General features: G+C 42.7%; 1 protein-coding gene across 3 annotated transcripts in view; it reads left to right on the forward strand.

Annotated features, from left to right (window-relative positions):
- Positions 1-15,180, forward strand: part of vldlr (very low density lipoprotein receptor) — a 117,171-nt gene that overhangs the window by 44,412 nt on the left and 57,579 nt on the right. Inside the window, exons 15-20 of one of the 3 annotated variants that reach the window (XR_011603403.1) lie at positions 1,481-1,622; positions 2,292-2,441; positions 8,060-8,119; positions 10,988-11,065; positions 11,586-11,755; positions 12,411-12,890. Coding sequence is in view for 2 of the 3 variants with exons in the window: in XM_070988557.1 (XP_070844658.1) it covers positions 1,481-1,622; positions 2,292-2,441; positions 8,060-8,119; positions 10,988-11,065; positions 11,586-11,755; positions 12,411-12,446 (636 nt within the window). In the remaining variant the exon portion in view is untranslated. Of the gene's footprint in view, positions 1-1,480; positions 1,623-2,291; positions 2,442-8,059; positions 8,120-10,987; positions 11,066-11,585; positions 11,756-12,410; positions 13,599-15,180 lie in introns of those variants that run through there. The other 2 variants (XM_070988557.1, XM_070988558.1) reach the window with 2 other exon arrangements.

Below are 15,180 nucleotides of genomic sequence, written 5' to 3' on the forward strand. Positions count from 1 at the left end.
CAGCATCAACAAGGTGGTTAAACTGTCTCTTCCACTGCCTTTGAGCAGTGCAGCATGTGAGAGGGGATTCTCACATCTCAGCACAATAAAAACCAAGTCCAGATCTCGTCTGTCACACACTCGTCTCTCAGCCCTGATGCACATTCACCTGTCAGAGACGACCCAGAGACATTTGACTCAAAGCCAGCTGTTGGCCTGAGGATGGAGACAGCTAATCTGAGGCTCAGGCAGCAGACAGCAAGTGAGCCAGCGAGGAAGATTGCGTATATTAAGACGATGCTATGTATGGGCTGAGAACCAAACACCATCTCCTGGTACTCACTTGAGTACCAGACTTAAAAAAGTTATGTGGACCCCTGCTTACAGTAACAATTAGCCACAGCTTACATTTTGCCTCTGCTGCACAGAAAGTGAAGACCAAATTAGTACGTTAACAAAAGCAGGTGAAACCACCAAGGCTGAACAGAACAAAACAGAGAGCAACGAGAAACCCGAGGAGAGGGCTGGATTTGATTGACAGCTGGTGCCTGCAGAGCGCTGTTCAGGAACAGCACACAGATGGTCTTAGAGCACAGATGGTTGAATTTGTGATGTAGAATCTCTCCATCCACATTTTGCACACTGTTTATATTGAACAAGCCCCTCACACCCATTCATTTGTGAGGGGAAATCATCCAAACGTCTGCCTCTGAAGAAAAGAATGAAATACCTTTTTTTTTTTTTTTTTTTTTTTTTTTTTTTTTTTTTTTTGAAAGGCTTTTTGCAAAAAAGGCAACCTCTGCTCAGTCTCCATTGGGTGTTGCTTGTAGAAATCACTTGTTTCTTCAAGTAGGAAAATAAGCTTTGCAGGGATCAGGCTGCCTTGTACAGAATTAGTTTTTCCCCTTTAAGACAAAAGTAGTCAGCCATGACCTAAACGTGTAAAAACTGACATGAATTGTTTGTGGTAATGAGTGATTGAACTACATATGTACACATTCAAAACAAAAACAATGCAGAAGTCCATAGCAATCCAGTTAGAAAATAAAAATAATGGAAACGAAACGAAACGAGTTGTGGCTGTGTGTTACTGAGCTGTACTCTGCGTCTTTGAGGCAAAAACAATCCAGTTTCTGTCAGGAGGACAGAGTAGAATCCAGCTTTACCAGCAAAATAACCATGCAGCATCGTGGTAGAGATGTTTTTAAGTGCAAAATTCAATATTGTTTCATTCCTAATGAATATTAATACCATGGCCACTGAAACTTTTGTTTCTGATTAGCTGGCAGCTTTCTATCAAAACTGTGTGTCACGATACGTGATAGTGTTGTAAGCTACTATGGCTACAATACTGATGATTTCTGGGTAAACTAACTTTGGTTGGTTAATTGAACAGTGTGTCACCTCTTCTCATATTCTGTCAAGATGGCGTCAGCGTTAAGGTTTCTAAAGCTTTTAGCTATTAATAAAAAAATGAGCTGTTTTTCCGTCCTCTCTCCAGGACCGAGTTTTCTGGACAGATGGCGAAAGTGAAGCCATCTACGGTGCAAACAAGTTCACCGGCTCTGACGTGGTGACTCTGGCCAGCAACCTCAATGACCCCCAGGACATCATAGTGTACCACGAGCTGATCCAGCTGTCGGGTAAGAACTTGCTGGGAGGGGATGAAGGAAAGGGAAATAAGAGGCAGGAGGAACAGACAAATTTCTAGCTGGAATCCATAGTCCTGCTGGATCAGTGACATCACAGCAACCTCAAGTTCAGGGCTGATGTTGAAGACTTTTTTTCATGCAGGAGCTGAGGCTGTGACTTAATAAAGGTTAATGAAAAGAAAGTTAATCAGAAATGACTAATTACACATGATTCAGGTACAGGGGAGCACTAATGATAATTTCTACTTTAGCTGTAATCTGGCAGTCATAATTGACAGAGTTCTGCAAGCCCCTGACAAAGTTTAGCCGAGATTTATGGAAGGAAGGAGCCAATAAGTGACACCATCATCATCACCACCACTTACCAACCTACACATGTGTATTTGACTAACAGCAGAAGAGGTTGATGAAGATGTTTCATGCTTTGACATATGGGATATCAGCCTCTTCCCAGCACTGTCTTGATCATGCGTGATGAATGGTGCATGTACCACAACATGATGGATTCTCAGCAGGGTCAGCAGCTCTAGAGCCAAATTCACATTGTAATAATTCAATTGATTCGATACAAATATGAGAAATATTGGCAAGTGTGGTTTTAATTTACAGATTTTCCATATGTTTGTCAAAGTAATCACAACTGTGGACTCCTGTGTGCAGGTACTAACTGGTGTGCAGAGAAAGGTGAAAATGGAGGCTGTAGCTACATGTGTCTGCCTGCACCGCAGATCAACAAACACTCCCCCAAGTACACCTGTGTGTGTCCGGAGGGCCAGGAGCTGGCTGCTGACGGCTTACGCTGCAGGCCCGGTGAGTCAAACAGCCACAGTGGTGATACAGATTTTGTATTTATTTATTTGGCATTTCATTGATTCGTGTTTACCTACAGTACAAATTCACATTGCATGCAAGGTGCAATTTTCAAAAGAAGATATTTGCATCAAAGGTAGGGTAGGGTCTCCTTCACAATGCGATTACATGTTCGTATGTCAGATTTACTGTCTCGCACAAATTCATGTGCAGTTTGCGAGCAATTGTCATTCGTGAAACGGGACACTGCCATTTGTGAGCTGCGTGCAAGCACGGCTCACAAATTGCTTTTGTGAAATTGATCCCAGGGCTTGTAAAGATGTCACACATGACACTTTTGGAATCCTGCATGACTGTAAGGCTGCACGATTAATCATTTTAATATTGATTCATACTTGCATGCTGTCTTGTGACAATTCTGCCACACTAGTGTGTGAGCACTCCTGCTCCTAATGTCTCCACAAGTTGTATCATCAAATGAGAATACTGGATTCAATGAGTGATGAAATGTGCAAAGACATGTTCTCAGACGGCGGAGCAACATGGTGAAAGAAAAAGCCTCAGATTACATAAGATTTGCATAAACAGGAACAAAATTATTCACCCTGCCAGTGGTGGTGAAGGGGGAGAAAGACGTTTTGTTTTAAATGAAGACTGGTTTCCTGAAGACTAAGAAAATTCTCATAACACGTCCAATTAAGATGATCCGTTCAGTCGTACATGCCCAGCAATGTGGGTGAAATGAGACTTTTTTTAGATTATTATTATTTATTTTTTTCTATAAGTGAAATTTAAAGGAACCCTTGGGTGAACGTTACCACTCGTCCAGCTTAATGATTTTAATTTGCCTCTTGATGCCTTCAGGCCACAGAGGATGGCATCATGGGAAAACACTGGTAATTGTATGGCTGGGAGAGGACACACACCACACTGATGTACAAAATGGCGTGGGTTAAACCACCAAACGGATGGTAAACCTGTCGCTGCTCATTGTGCCAGTGTGCATTTCAATTACTGTACACACAGAGGCGATCCTGTGTGTTCCCCTCTGCTTCATCTTCCCATGTCGCGCTGCTTGTCTCATGCGCCTGCTGATTAAAAGGAAAAGGCTAAAGGCAGCTGAGCTTTCACCACAGATCCCCCCGAATCACAGTATCAATTGTAAGAAACCAAATTAATTCAGTCTGATTCTTTGGGTTAAATTGGCTTTGATGCGAAAAGAAGACTTTGGCCACTCCCTCCCTTCGCAGCCACTCAGGCGTGTTTCCTTGGTGTGAATGTCTTCCCCTGTGAGTCTTGACTTTTATCTGTATCACTGCCAGCCACAAACCCAGCTGTCTGTTTGTGTTAGTAGTCTGACAGCTGAACAGTAGCTGAGTCAGTTGGTGTTGTGATCCAGTTTTTCAGTGTCTCTGGCAAGTCCCAACACCGTCCTCCTTCACATCTCAGCGTCAGCTCCGTCTCCTCCCTCTCCTGTTTGAAAATGTCTTCGTCGCCTCATCCTGACAGCTGAATTGTGTGGGTTCCAGAGGTTCATTCTTCTTCCAGTTGTTGTGGGGCTCTGCTTAGCGCTGCTTCATTTTTGCCTGTTGGGTTCACTCCTGGTCTGAGCTGGCCTCATTTCTCTGGACTCATGGGTAGGATGTGTGGGAGCCATGACAGCTGAAGTTTATATGGTGCAAACACCCATACGTGATTGCTGACCATATCCTTCCACAACCATGGGAAGTAATCTACTGCTGTGACAGCCGTCACTATACTGGGAAGGCTTTCCACAATTTGGAACCTGGCTGCAGGGATTTGCTCTCTGTAGCTGGTCTGGCTCACAGTTGGTGTTCCAGTTCATCCCGAAGCTGTTGGAGGGAGTTGAGGTCAGGGCTCTGTGCAGGCCAATACTTCCATCTCCAAACTGGAAAACCATTGCTTTATGCACGTAGCTTTGTGTGCAGTGATATTGTCATGTTGAAAGAAGAAGGGCCTTCTCGAAACCACATGCTTTCATTTAATTGAAACTGAGGGGTTGAGGACAAACCTCAACAAACTGTGAGGACCGAGGTGTGAGTGAACATTTAATTAAGTTATTTAAATTTTATCCTGATTAACTAGATAAAATTTAGTTGTAATCGATGCATTTGTTTCTGCTTTGTTTCTGATTGTATGGGTCACTTGATGTTATGCAAATTTTGTATCATCTGCATAATTAAAGTCAAATATATTATTTCTATACAATCTGAATTAGTGGGAGCATGTACACTCTGATCAGAAGAGACCCGAGAAAGGACCCTGAGGGAACTCCATGTCATATTTATTACTTTAAAGAGTTGGACAGAAATGTCTTTGCCTCCTTTCACAGCATGAATTTGCATCTGTTTGCATCCAGTCACATCTTTCCAATGGACTTCATATAAAGAGGATTTCTTATTATTACTTAATACTAAATGTTTTACTTACTGTATGTAGTTGGTAACAAGGAAGGACTTGAGTGTTCAGGTGAAAATTGACAAAAGTACTGTCTTGATCATATTACTAGATTAGATGCAGTATCATCGAGTTCATGCTTTTTAAAAATTGAACTGCGGCACTGTCCTCCTTCAGTCTTTTTCTTTGCTGTAAAAGGTTTCTGGGAAACACTGTCTTCTCTCTGATCTACATTGCTCTGGTTGTTTTTGTCTGTGCTGTCCAGCTCCTCTCTGCTCTCCCAGAGATTAGCCTTTTCATCCTGAAGCAGCGTCAGATAGGAACCTGACAGCTGAATTCACTGCACATACTCTGCTAATTGGACTCAAACTGTAGTCTTAGACACTGGTGCACACAAAATGCTGGAACATCTCCCTGACAACTCTGCACCAGTGTCCTCCTGCCCTCCTGAATGAAGGTCTGTCTAGTTGGCCTGTTTAAAGCTTTCTGTACTTTCCTCTGTTTCCAAGTGAGAACTAAGGCTGTTTCCAGTCTGCCCTCCTTTGTGATGTCTTTTTCTGCAGTACTACTCCATTTCTGTCCACCACTTCTGCCAAATTAGTCAAATTTTTAGGTGTCTCTCTTTATTAAATGAATTCAGACCTGCCTCATATGCAGAAAGAATCTTAGTGCTGACATTAGTTATTTTAAAAAACATTCCAACTGTTTACAGCAACAGCAAAAATATTCTAGTTTTTACCATTACAGGAATTTCTTGCATTCAAAGTATTATAAGTAACTTTGATGAAAAAATTTTCCCAAATGTTGAATCCAAAAAGTGATTTAAACCACATGTTGTGGTCATGCAGAAGCTGTAGTATCCACGGTTTTACTTGAAAAACAAAAAAACAAAACTCCCCTTGTTGACCTGAATTAGAAGCAGAGCTGCAGATTTCACTGATACGCTAATTTGACCTGATTTATCCTAATCAAATTCACACAAGAGGTAACATACTGTTCAGCAAGCACTTTGGCTGAAGCATGCTGACACCTTTAGTCTATGGCTGAATGGAAAAATCCAGAGTCTCCACACTAACACACACCTGCCAGCTCTGTAGCAGCCTGCCTGCTCTGCAGAAATGTGTAACGGCCTTCATGAAGCGAACGTCCCTGCAGCCTGACTCACCTCCTCATGGGCGGTTTGTGAACCTGGAGCTGCCTCCAGGCTCCTCACAGCTGCTGTGGTGGCTGAATGTACCACCATGACTGCCAAAATGTGTGTGAGGTCTTTTATTGTTTGTTTTTTTTGTCTTCTCCGCAAAATTTAATGCAAATTTAGTTTGTGAGTTGATGCTTGCTGTTCCAGGGTGTGTTTCTGAATGCACACAGTCTTCATCCGGTTGTGTGAATCTTGCGTGTGTCTGACAGTGAGTTCTGCAAGTTGTCGTGCATGCGCTTGTTGCTACATCTGTGTTTACATGCCTGTTTCTGTTTCTGGTTCTATTTAAAAGCACGAATAGTGTGGGAGGGGTTAAAGAGAGATGCCTGTCACTTCCTGAATGCTCCTCCACCTTCCTCCCAGTTGGGCTGTAGCCAAAGGCCTGGTCGCTCTTTACTAAACCTCCAGCTAACATATTTATCCCATTTTACAGCCGTTGCAGCTGAAACGAATAGGAACGAATAGAGCGTTGTGTGGTTCCAGCTTTGGCTGCCTCTAATCTTGTTAGCCAAAGAAAGTAGTAAGCAATGCTCTTCACATCAGAGCTGAACCTGAAACTACCACTGAGGGATTCATATAACAGCCTTTAGAGGCAACTGGGGAGTGTTTTCCTTCAAAGGAAACAGAGGATGTTTCAGAGCTTTTCTGACTCCACTGAGCTCCGCAGTTTGTTCCCAAAGATATTTGTCATCATTAGTCCAACCTGTCTATAAAACATTCAGTTTCAGATTGAACCTTTTACAGTTAGGGTTGGGCTCTGTCAATATTTTATCCACGCTCAATCCCAAGTCAAATATGTTAATTAAATACAAACCCTCTCTAGTCCCTTATTAGATTTACCTTTCAGCAGTCTAGTGAAGATACCTTGTGAAGTTTTTATTGTCAGTAGCTTTGTTTACATTCAGGGTTTTACCGAAAAGTGTATGACAGTCAAAGACAGGGCAGAAAGCCTGCCATCATAACCTCCTCCAGGCTGCTTCTCACTGCCTGAAGAAGTCTGTCTGTTTTTGAGTGTTGACGTAGTCTCAATGTGATGAATTGTTCACATTCTGCTAACAGTGCACATGTTATAAAGGCAGCTGCCAAACAACGACAAGCACTTTGGGCACAATAGAATACATGTCGAATTTTTATTTGCCATTTTGGAAACAGCCCCAAATGTGTGATATTTCTGGTTCTGCTGTCCGTCGTGAGTTCAACAATGTTATCGCAGTCCAGTGATACATTGGTGGATTACTCCTTTAATGCTATTTTGATTAAGTTACTTAAATAATTGATTAGCAAAATGGTCTTAATTTCCTGTCCACAGTAATACACCAGTTAGTACAAGTGTAATCTGTCTGCTGTGGATAAAAGCTCTGCAAACTGCTTTAGTCTCGGTTTGACTGTGCTTAATGTCGTATTGTTTGTCAGTAAGCATGAAATGCATCCAACTCCTACACAGCAGACCAAATAGCCCTGTGATTTTACAGTAAACACTGCATCACTCTGCTGCCACTGCTAATCAAGGCTGGATTGGTGAGCCTGCAAGCATTTCGTTGTGGCTGCAGCTGCCCGTCCTGGTTGTAGCGATGCTGGTTGGGGCTTCCTGATCAATGTACAAAACCTAGACTAGCTTTAAACTTTGCCTCTGGAATGTCGCAGCTCACTCTGCTAGCTTTTTTGTGCGTCTCACTTCAATATTCTGTGTTGGATCAAAGCAGGAACACTGTAAGAGCTGTCTTTGTGCAAAGCTGTACTGCTGCTGCTGTTTCTGGATGTTGTAGATGGTGTCATGACTGTTTTATCTTAGCTTGTATGAGCTTGGCTTCTTTCTCTCTGAAGAAAAGTGAATCTCGCTTTCATCTATTAGCATTTATTTACTAGTGTAGTCTCCTGAGAGCTGGTCTATATTCAAAGAAGGCCTACATAAGTGCAGTTTAAAAATAGGTCAACTTTTTGAAAACATTTGGTTTTCACTGTCATGTATCAAAAGCGTGACTCTTGGCTCTCTCTGTGACAGACCCTTCTACCAAAGGTCCCTCAAAGGATGATGGGAAAGCTGTCATACAGCCACCCTCAGGTAAAACCATCAGCTGTTGCCTGCTCTGCTGCCCGTCTCTGGGATGGTGACTCACCTTTACGCATGTTTGTTCAGGCTTTACTGAGGTTAAATGTTAAATGTTCTCCTCCCTTACTGTGGATGATGGAGGTGTATTTCCATTTTGGTTTGACTGCAGTTTGTTTGACTTTTTCTTTGCCCCGTGATCATGAAATGGTAAAATCTCTTCTTGTGTCCACGGTGGCCTGTGGACATTCTTAACATCCTGGGTTGAATGTCTTAATGCTGTCTAGCTGGGTGTGTAATCATGGCTTCTCTCTGGGCTTTGGTGTTCCAGGCCTCTGTGCCTTTTAGATAACTGATTTAAGTCTGTGTATACTTCATTTGTAACGCATGGTGAAGTAGCCAAGGGGTAATTCCATCCCAGCTGTCTCCTTGTCTACACACTCAACTTGATCTTGAAGACTTTTTATTAATAAATCATTTTCTTCAGCATTGCTTCTGACTTTGAAAATGTATGCCTTGCTCCACTGGTGTGCTGTTTACATTTCCAACAGCAGATGATGCTTTCTTTATGTTTCGTCATTAATGTCATTTCACGTTTAATCCATTCACAGATAACATGAACATAGGCTTTGTGCTGTGATCAGAGCACAGCTCATTCTCTGTCTAGAGCTGTGAATGCAGTGCATTTATATCTCTTTTTCTGTTTGCTACTGAAGTGAGACCTGAATCTGATCAGGGAGTCTGCTGCCAGTTTAGTTATGAAGGGTCCAACCAGCAGAGCTGCTGGAACCCTGTTGAACCCTTTGTCTTTGTCCTGAAACTACATATAATGGTCTCAGAAACCGCCAAACAGCTCAGTTCCTGATCACTGCTCCTGCCTGCTGTGTTTATCAGTAGAGTTTGCTCGTGGTATTTGCTGTAGTTTGGGCCTGACTTATGTATGTGCTTTGTGTCTGTCTTAGGTCAGATTTCTGCCTTGACTTGAGCTGTATGTGGATTTGGCCACATTATTCAGTCGTGTAAACATTCGCTCACTCGATTCAAAATGTGATTGGTAGACTTTTGCTAGGATACAGTGTTTGCTCACTAACCTCGTCCTAATCCTCTGAAAAATGCAGCTGGGCAATGAGTTTAACGTAGAAACAGGGACCCTAATCAACAACACAAGGAGCACAGACACAGTTTGCTAATGAGTTCCTGTTTGTTTCTAATTACAGCATTTCAGCACTGTTCTCGTGACTTTCACTCACTTAGTTTGACCCTTGATTTTCTATTTAAGCCATAATAATGCTGTCCACTCACTTCCCCATCTAGACTGTGACTGTGATGCAGTTCTTTGGATGCATCTGCACCAGGTGTTGAGTGTTTTACATGATCCGCTCCTGTGTCGCTGTAGAGTTGGCTGGTGAGGAAGATAATCTGTATATTAAACCACAGTTCATTGAACTCTTCTCGAGCAGATGTTCATCTGCAAGCACAGCCCAGGAGCAGCACCTAGTGGCAGAAACAAGGAAGTGTCCCAAAACCACCAAATCACTCAAACCATTGAGAATCCATGCAAATTCCTGCTATGGTTAAAATTAAATTTAAAGTGCGATTGTTGAATTTCTGCTCACACACGGATTCTAACTCAAATCCTTCAAACATCCTCAGGAAACTGTTGTGCAACAAGTGAAGCAGACTTCAGCAAATCTGGCTCATTTTCTTTTGCATCAGTAAAGAGTAAAGAGTGTATGTGTACACCAGGGGTCAAAAAAGTCCTGCAGACTTGAATGGGAGTGTGACTGTGTCTGCAGAGTATTATACTGTGTATGCAAGCTGTTTTTTAAAGATTTACATTTTAAAGCAGTCAACAACAGGCTGAGAGCCACAGATGGAGTAGGGAAGTCAAAGCTTTCAGTGATGGGCTAACACATCATGGGTTTGATCTTTTCATGGGAGTTGTTAACAGTACAGAAACCAGAGTAACAACAGCCTTACTTTTTGAAATATGTTATACAGAAGTGCTGCATTTTAAAATAGTTTTTGTAATAATGAAAAAAAACCTCGCGTTAACAAACCTCATGTTTTTTATCCTGAAGTCTCCATCGCTGCCTCAGCCGAGCCGTTTGCTCACGTCACTCGGCCTGCTGCATCAGCACCTGAGGCTGGATAATGTTGACCCAGAGAGAAACATGAAACAAGGCTTTACACAGTGCTGTAACCAGGTTTAACATTTGTCTTTAGAGACATTTACAGCTGCTGTAGTTTAAATTTCAAGTTTTAACAACTTTTCATGGTGAATCCTAAAAAAGGGTTTTCAAACATCAGCTGGAGACCTTCTGATCACTGTGTTTCATGTGGATCAATATAGACGTCTCCTCCTTTGAGGTGTTTAAGGTCAGGTCTTCTAGTAATCCTCAAGCACACACACACACACAAACACACACACACACACACACACACACACACACACACACCAGCCGTCGCCTTGACCCTCCCAACCCCACTCCATTTCCAGGCCTTAATTAAAAGACCTGTATCAGTTCAATATGTCAATCATCTGATTTAACGTCTTTCCTTCCAGCCTGTTGAAATGTGGTCATTTTGTTTAACAAAATGTCTTGACAAGGACACCAGTTATGTGTTGTTTTATTCAAGGTAATGTTACATTTCATGTGGTTGCCTGTCAATGGGATCGTTTCCTCATGACCCCTTCCAGCTGCTGTAACTTTCGTGAAACACCAGATGATACTTCAGTGTTGAGCAAGGAAGTTGACCACTATGTTGTTTTCTATCGTTTGTTTTGCTCACATATGATGGAGGGCCGTTATTAATGTTCATCAGTAATGCTTACATGCTGTGCGTTTAAAGTGTTGACCTGTGGTTCCTTTTGCTTTTCAGAAGCCAACGTGAGCACATCGATCCAGGTGGACTCCACAGCCAGAGGGTCTGCTGCTGCCTGGGCCATACTGCCTGTCTGTGAGTAGAAATCTCACACACACACACACACACACACACACACACACACACACACGGAATCTGAGGCCACAGCTTGATGTATGTCTGTCTGTAATGAATCACAGTAAACACTCATTTGTGCACTGAATATACTTAAGTTCACCTAAACATGCAGCAATGAATGTCCTACTTAAAACAGTACTTTGTGCTGCATGAGGTATTTTGAGGAACCCAGGGATTTTAGCATGTGTGTGTTTGTGTGCTCACATCACAAGATGATCATACAAACACAGCTGCCTCCTAAATGTTGTGATTGAATGCCATCGTCCAAGCTTGACATGCAGTTATGATAATATAACCGTACCCACTTTTAGCTGCAGCTGCTTCCTCTCCTTATTCCCCCTGCTCAAAAAACAGCTTACTGTCCAGCTGTGTGACAAAATATTGCAGAACATCTGAGGTCCATGTCTACAAGCACCCCCTGACCCATCAGCCCTCATACTTAATCAGTATCTGACTGTGATTGTGTCACTGTGCTCAGTGCTGCTGGCGATGGCGGCGGCCGGCGGCTACCTGATGTGGAGAAACTGGCAGCTGAAGAACCAGAAGAGCATGAACTTTGACAACCCCGTCTACCTGAAGACCACAGAAGAAGACCTCAACATTGACATCACCCGGCACGGCGCCAATGTGGGACACACCTACCCTGCGGTGAGTAGACAACTAAACAGCCTTTGAGCGTAAGGTGTCATCATCAGAGGCTGGATGTGCTGATCCCAGAATACACTCACCTCCAATCAGTTCATTATAACAGAATATGTGAAGTAAAACAAAATGCTACACACTGCACCTCTTAAATAGTAATTATATAAATAGTAATAGTCTGGTGTTGAAGAGTAATTTCATCCTGACAGAGGATGCAGGCTGCATGTTAATGAACTCTACTCTCTCCCTGACCTTGTGGCCTTTTGTAATCCTTAGTGCATTGTTGGCAGTCCACAGAGCACATCTCTGTACACAGATTAAACAGATTAACCTAAGCCCAGCCTGAGCCACAAGATGGACACAGACCTCTGCGGGCGTCCTCACAGCTGCAGCAGACGTCTCTGTTCATGCAGACAGGGAGACGGTAAAGAGAGCAGAACAGTTAGAGCGTGCAGCCCCCACAAAATTGACACTTTTTTTTGCTTAAGGAAGTACGTGAACATGTCAGTCATTGAACCTTGGTGTTGTTTGTTAGTGTGTCTTCACTCTGGACAGAGCTGTTAACATCTGCTACCACTCTTAACTCAACTCAACAAACAAATCCGACATTTAATGAAGCCATTTCTTCCCCTCTCCTCCCCCCCTCCCTCTCTGTCTCCAGATTTCTATAGTGAGCACAGATGACGATTTATCATGATCGTCTCGATCTTTCTGTTTTTTACGGCAACACACAGCGTCGCGTGGAGCCTCCTCGTTTCCACACCGATGGTTGTCCGTAGCAGCAGCAGCCCTTACAGTACGACCACATGCCTTCTGAAGTGCATTATGTCATTACCTGTGGAGATGATGGCCGCAAGAAATGTTATTTATTATGTGAATACTACAATGAATTTTGTGTCATAACTGTTTCCACTCAGTGTTGAGGATTTTTTTTCCTTCCGTTCCCCATTATTTTGGACCTCAGACAGCTTCCTGTCCCTCTTAAAGGAGTCTGACGTCATCTTTTCACAGCATATGAGAGAAACACGGCAAGCGTCCACAGTTTGATCATCTCTTCTGGGGCTTTCTGACACGAGGACAGTGTTTCTCTTTCCAAACAGATCGACTCTGCTGGACAGGATTTAAAAAGCGGATCTGAGCTGTCTCCTGTTTTTGACCGTAGTCAGAGTGGCGAGGGGGTCAAGGGTCTTTCGGAGGGAGGCATTCATGGGGGATCTTGGTCCAACATTCAACAGGCTCAGATGTGTGAATATTTATGTGCCATCATGGTTGAAGCAGTAATATCCAAGATGTAAGTTTTCTTTAATTTGTTGATTTTATTTTTTTATTATGTTTTCTTTCCAACAGTACTTCCTGGACTGCATTCTTACAAGCTGTTTTTTCAATCAGTATTCAATATTATTATTATTATTATTATTATTAAGGCTGTGTAAGGATCACCATGGTTACAGCATTTGTAAACATTGTATATATTTACCCATCATCCCTCAAAGACATGACGGTCAATCAGGACTCTCTTCAATGCACTTTGATCAAATGTTCCTTGTGTAAATAAGATTGTATACATTTGACTTGAAATCAATTTTTTGCTATGGTTGGGCATCGTACCAGGGTTAGAGCTCAGAAGTATTTAACAAGAAAGAAAATGCTGAAAATGGGGGGGGAAAAAACAATACAACTGAATTTGGTAAAACTATTTTGTATGTTTGTGTGCTGTTGCTGTGAACTTTTTCTAGCCTTGTACAGTGAGGGGGAACACTATTAAAACTTATGAAAGCTCTGTATCTGTGAAGAAACTGATTTGCAAATCACTTGAGAATTAAAACCTAATCCACAACGTTGTTCAAAACATGGCCTCCTGTCTTTTCTCTTTTGTGGAAGATGCAGAAGGTGTCCTCAGACTGGTGTGGCGCTTTAGTTCCAATGAGGGCAAATAATACAGGGGAACACTGATTTTTTTTTTTTTTTTTTTTTTTTTGGATAGCTTTGTGCTTCTAACTGGAGCACGACAGTGCCCCCAGTGGTTGTAGAAATGCTCAGATCCTTTATGCAAGTAAAAGTACCAATATAAAAAAAATGTAAAAACACATAACATAAAAGTGGACTGGAGCACTGACTGTGAGTCAGACCTGATCAAACATCAGTGTTGGACCTCACTGCTTTTGGCTCAGAATCAGGCAAATCCCTGGAGCCAGCTTCTCAGACCTGGAAGAGACCAGAAGAGAGGAAGCTGCAGAATATTACTGATGTTCAGGTGTCCATCTTTTGGCCATGTAGCATCATCTGTTTGGCTGTTCTTTGACATTTTGATTAGTGCTGCTTCAAGGGAATCTGGTGACTTGACAAAACTCGAGTTTGACTCCAGTGACTCATGGCTTAACTTGGATTTTAGCCTTTTTGTCTTGAAATAACATCCTTCCAAGCCCAGCGACTAAAAAAATGTTATTAAGTAGGTTGATTGAGGAATATTTACTCCTGCTCCAAGGTCGAGGAGGAATGTTCACAACAAACTGCTTATTTCAATTCTGAAGTGAGGATCAGAGAAGGGTGAGTCAAGACTTTTAAGATCTGTTCCATATGAAACCCTGCCTCACCTCCTCTGTGCCTCCAGCACACAGTTGCATCTCTGCAAACACTCTCTGCTCCTGACTGCTCATGGCCAGATCACAGCAGCTGAGGGACGAACAGGAGTGTGAACAGGAGTTCCTGAGGTTAAGGAAGCAGGTAGAGAGGGTGGGAGAGCCGTTAAGTCGTTTTATTTGGAACGAGTCTGGCTCCATCCGCTCATTATCCCTGTTTAACTACAGCAAGGTCTAATCTCCACCTATCTGACTGCCTGATGGGACAATCTAGTCAACACTTGGGTGAAGGCAGTGATGTCAGATGTGAAGATCCAAGTGATGTGTGGTGTTCAGCATGTTCCCACAACGACAACATGAAAACTGGCCAAATCAGATGAACCCAACTTTCACTAGCAGATGCTAGCATGCTAATTTGCTCAGCTAAGATGGGTACCATGATAAAAACTACCTGCTAAACACCAGCATGTTAGCATGGCCTATGATAGCATTTAGCTCAAAGCACACAAACACAGCCTCATGTCAGTCCCTTGGCTGGAGACTCTGAGTCTGGTTCCTTCACTTTGCCACCTGTCTGCCAGGCCCTGAAGGGAAAACATTAAACCTAATTTTGATATATTCATTTGCAGTCAACTGAAACTGTCCTGTCCAGTCCTTCATGTGCAGATTTGTAAAGTTATCAGATGTTGGAGTAAGTGGGAGGAGTGAGAGAGAGAGATCAAGAGATGGATAAAAGAGGATAATAGCACCCAGATCATCTCAGTCAGCTGCATTAGATGACCAGAGTCACTTCTACCTCCCTGCTCTGTGTGTGTGTGTGTGTGTGTGTGTGTGTGTGTGTGTGTGTGTGTG

The sequence above is a fragment of the Chaetodon trifascialis genome, chromosome 20 (genome assembly GCF_039877785.1).
Source record: "Chaetodon trifascialis isolate fChaTrf1 chromosome 20, fChaTrf1.hap1, whole genome shotgun sequence".
Classification (NCBI taxonomy): domain Eukaryota; kingdom Metazoa; phylum Chordata; class Actinopteri; order Chaetodontiformes; family Chaetodontidae; genus Chaetodon; species Chaetodon trifascialis.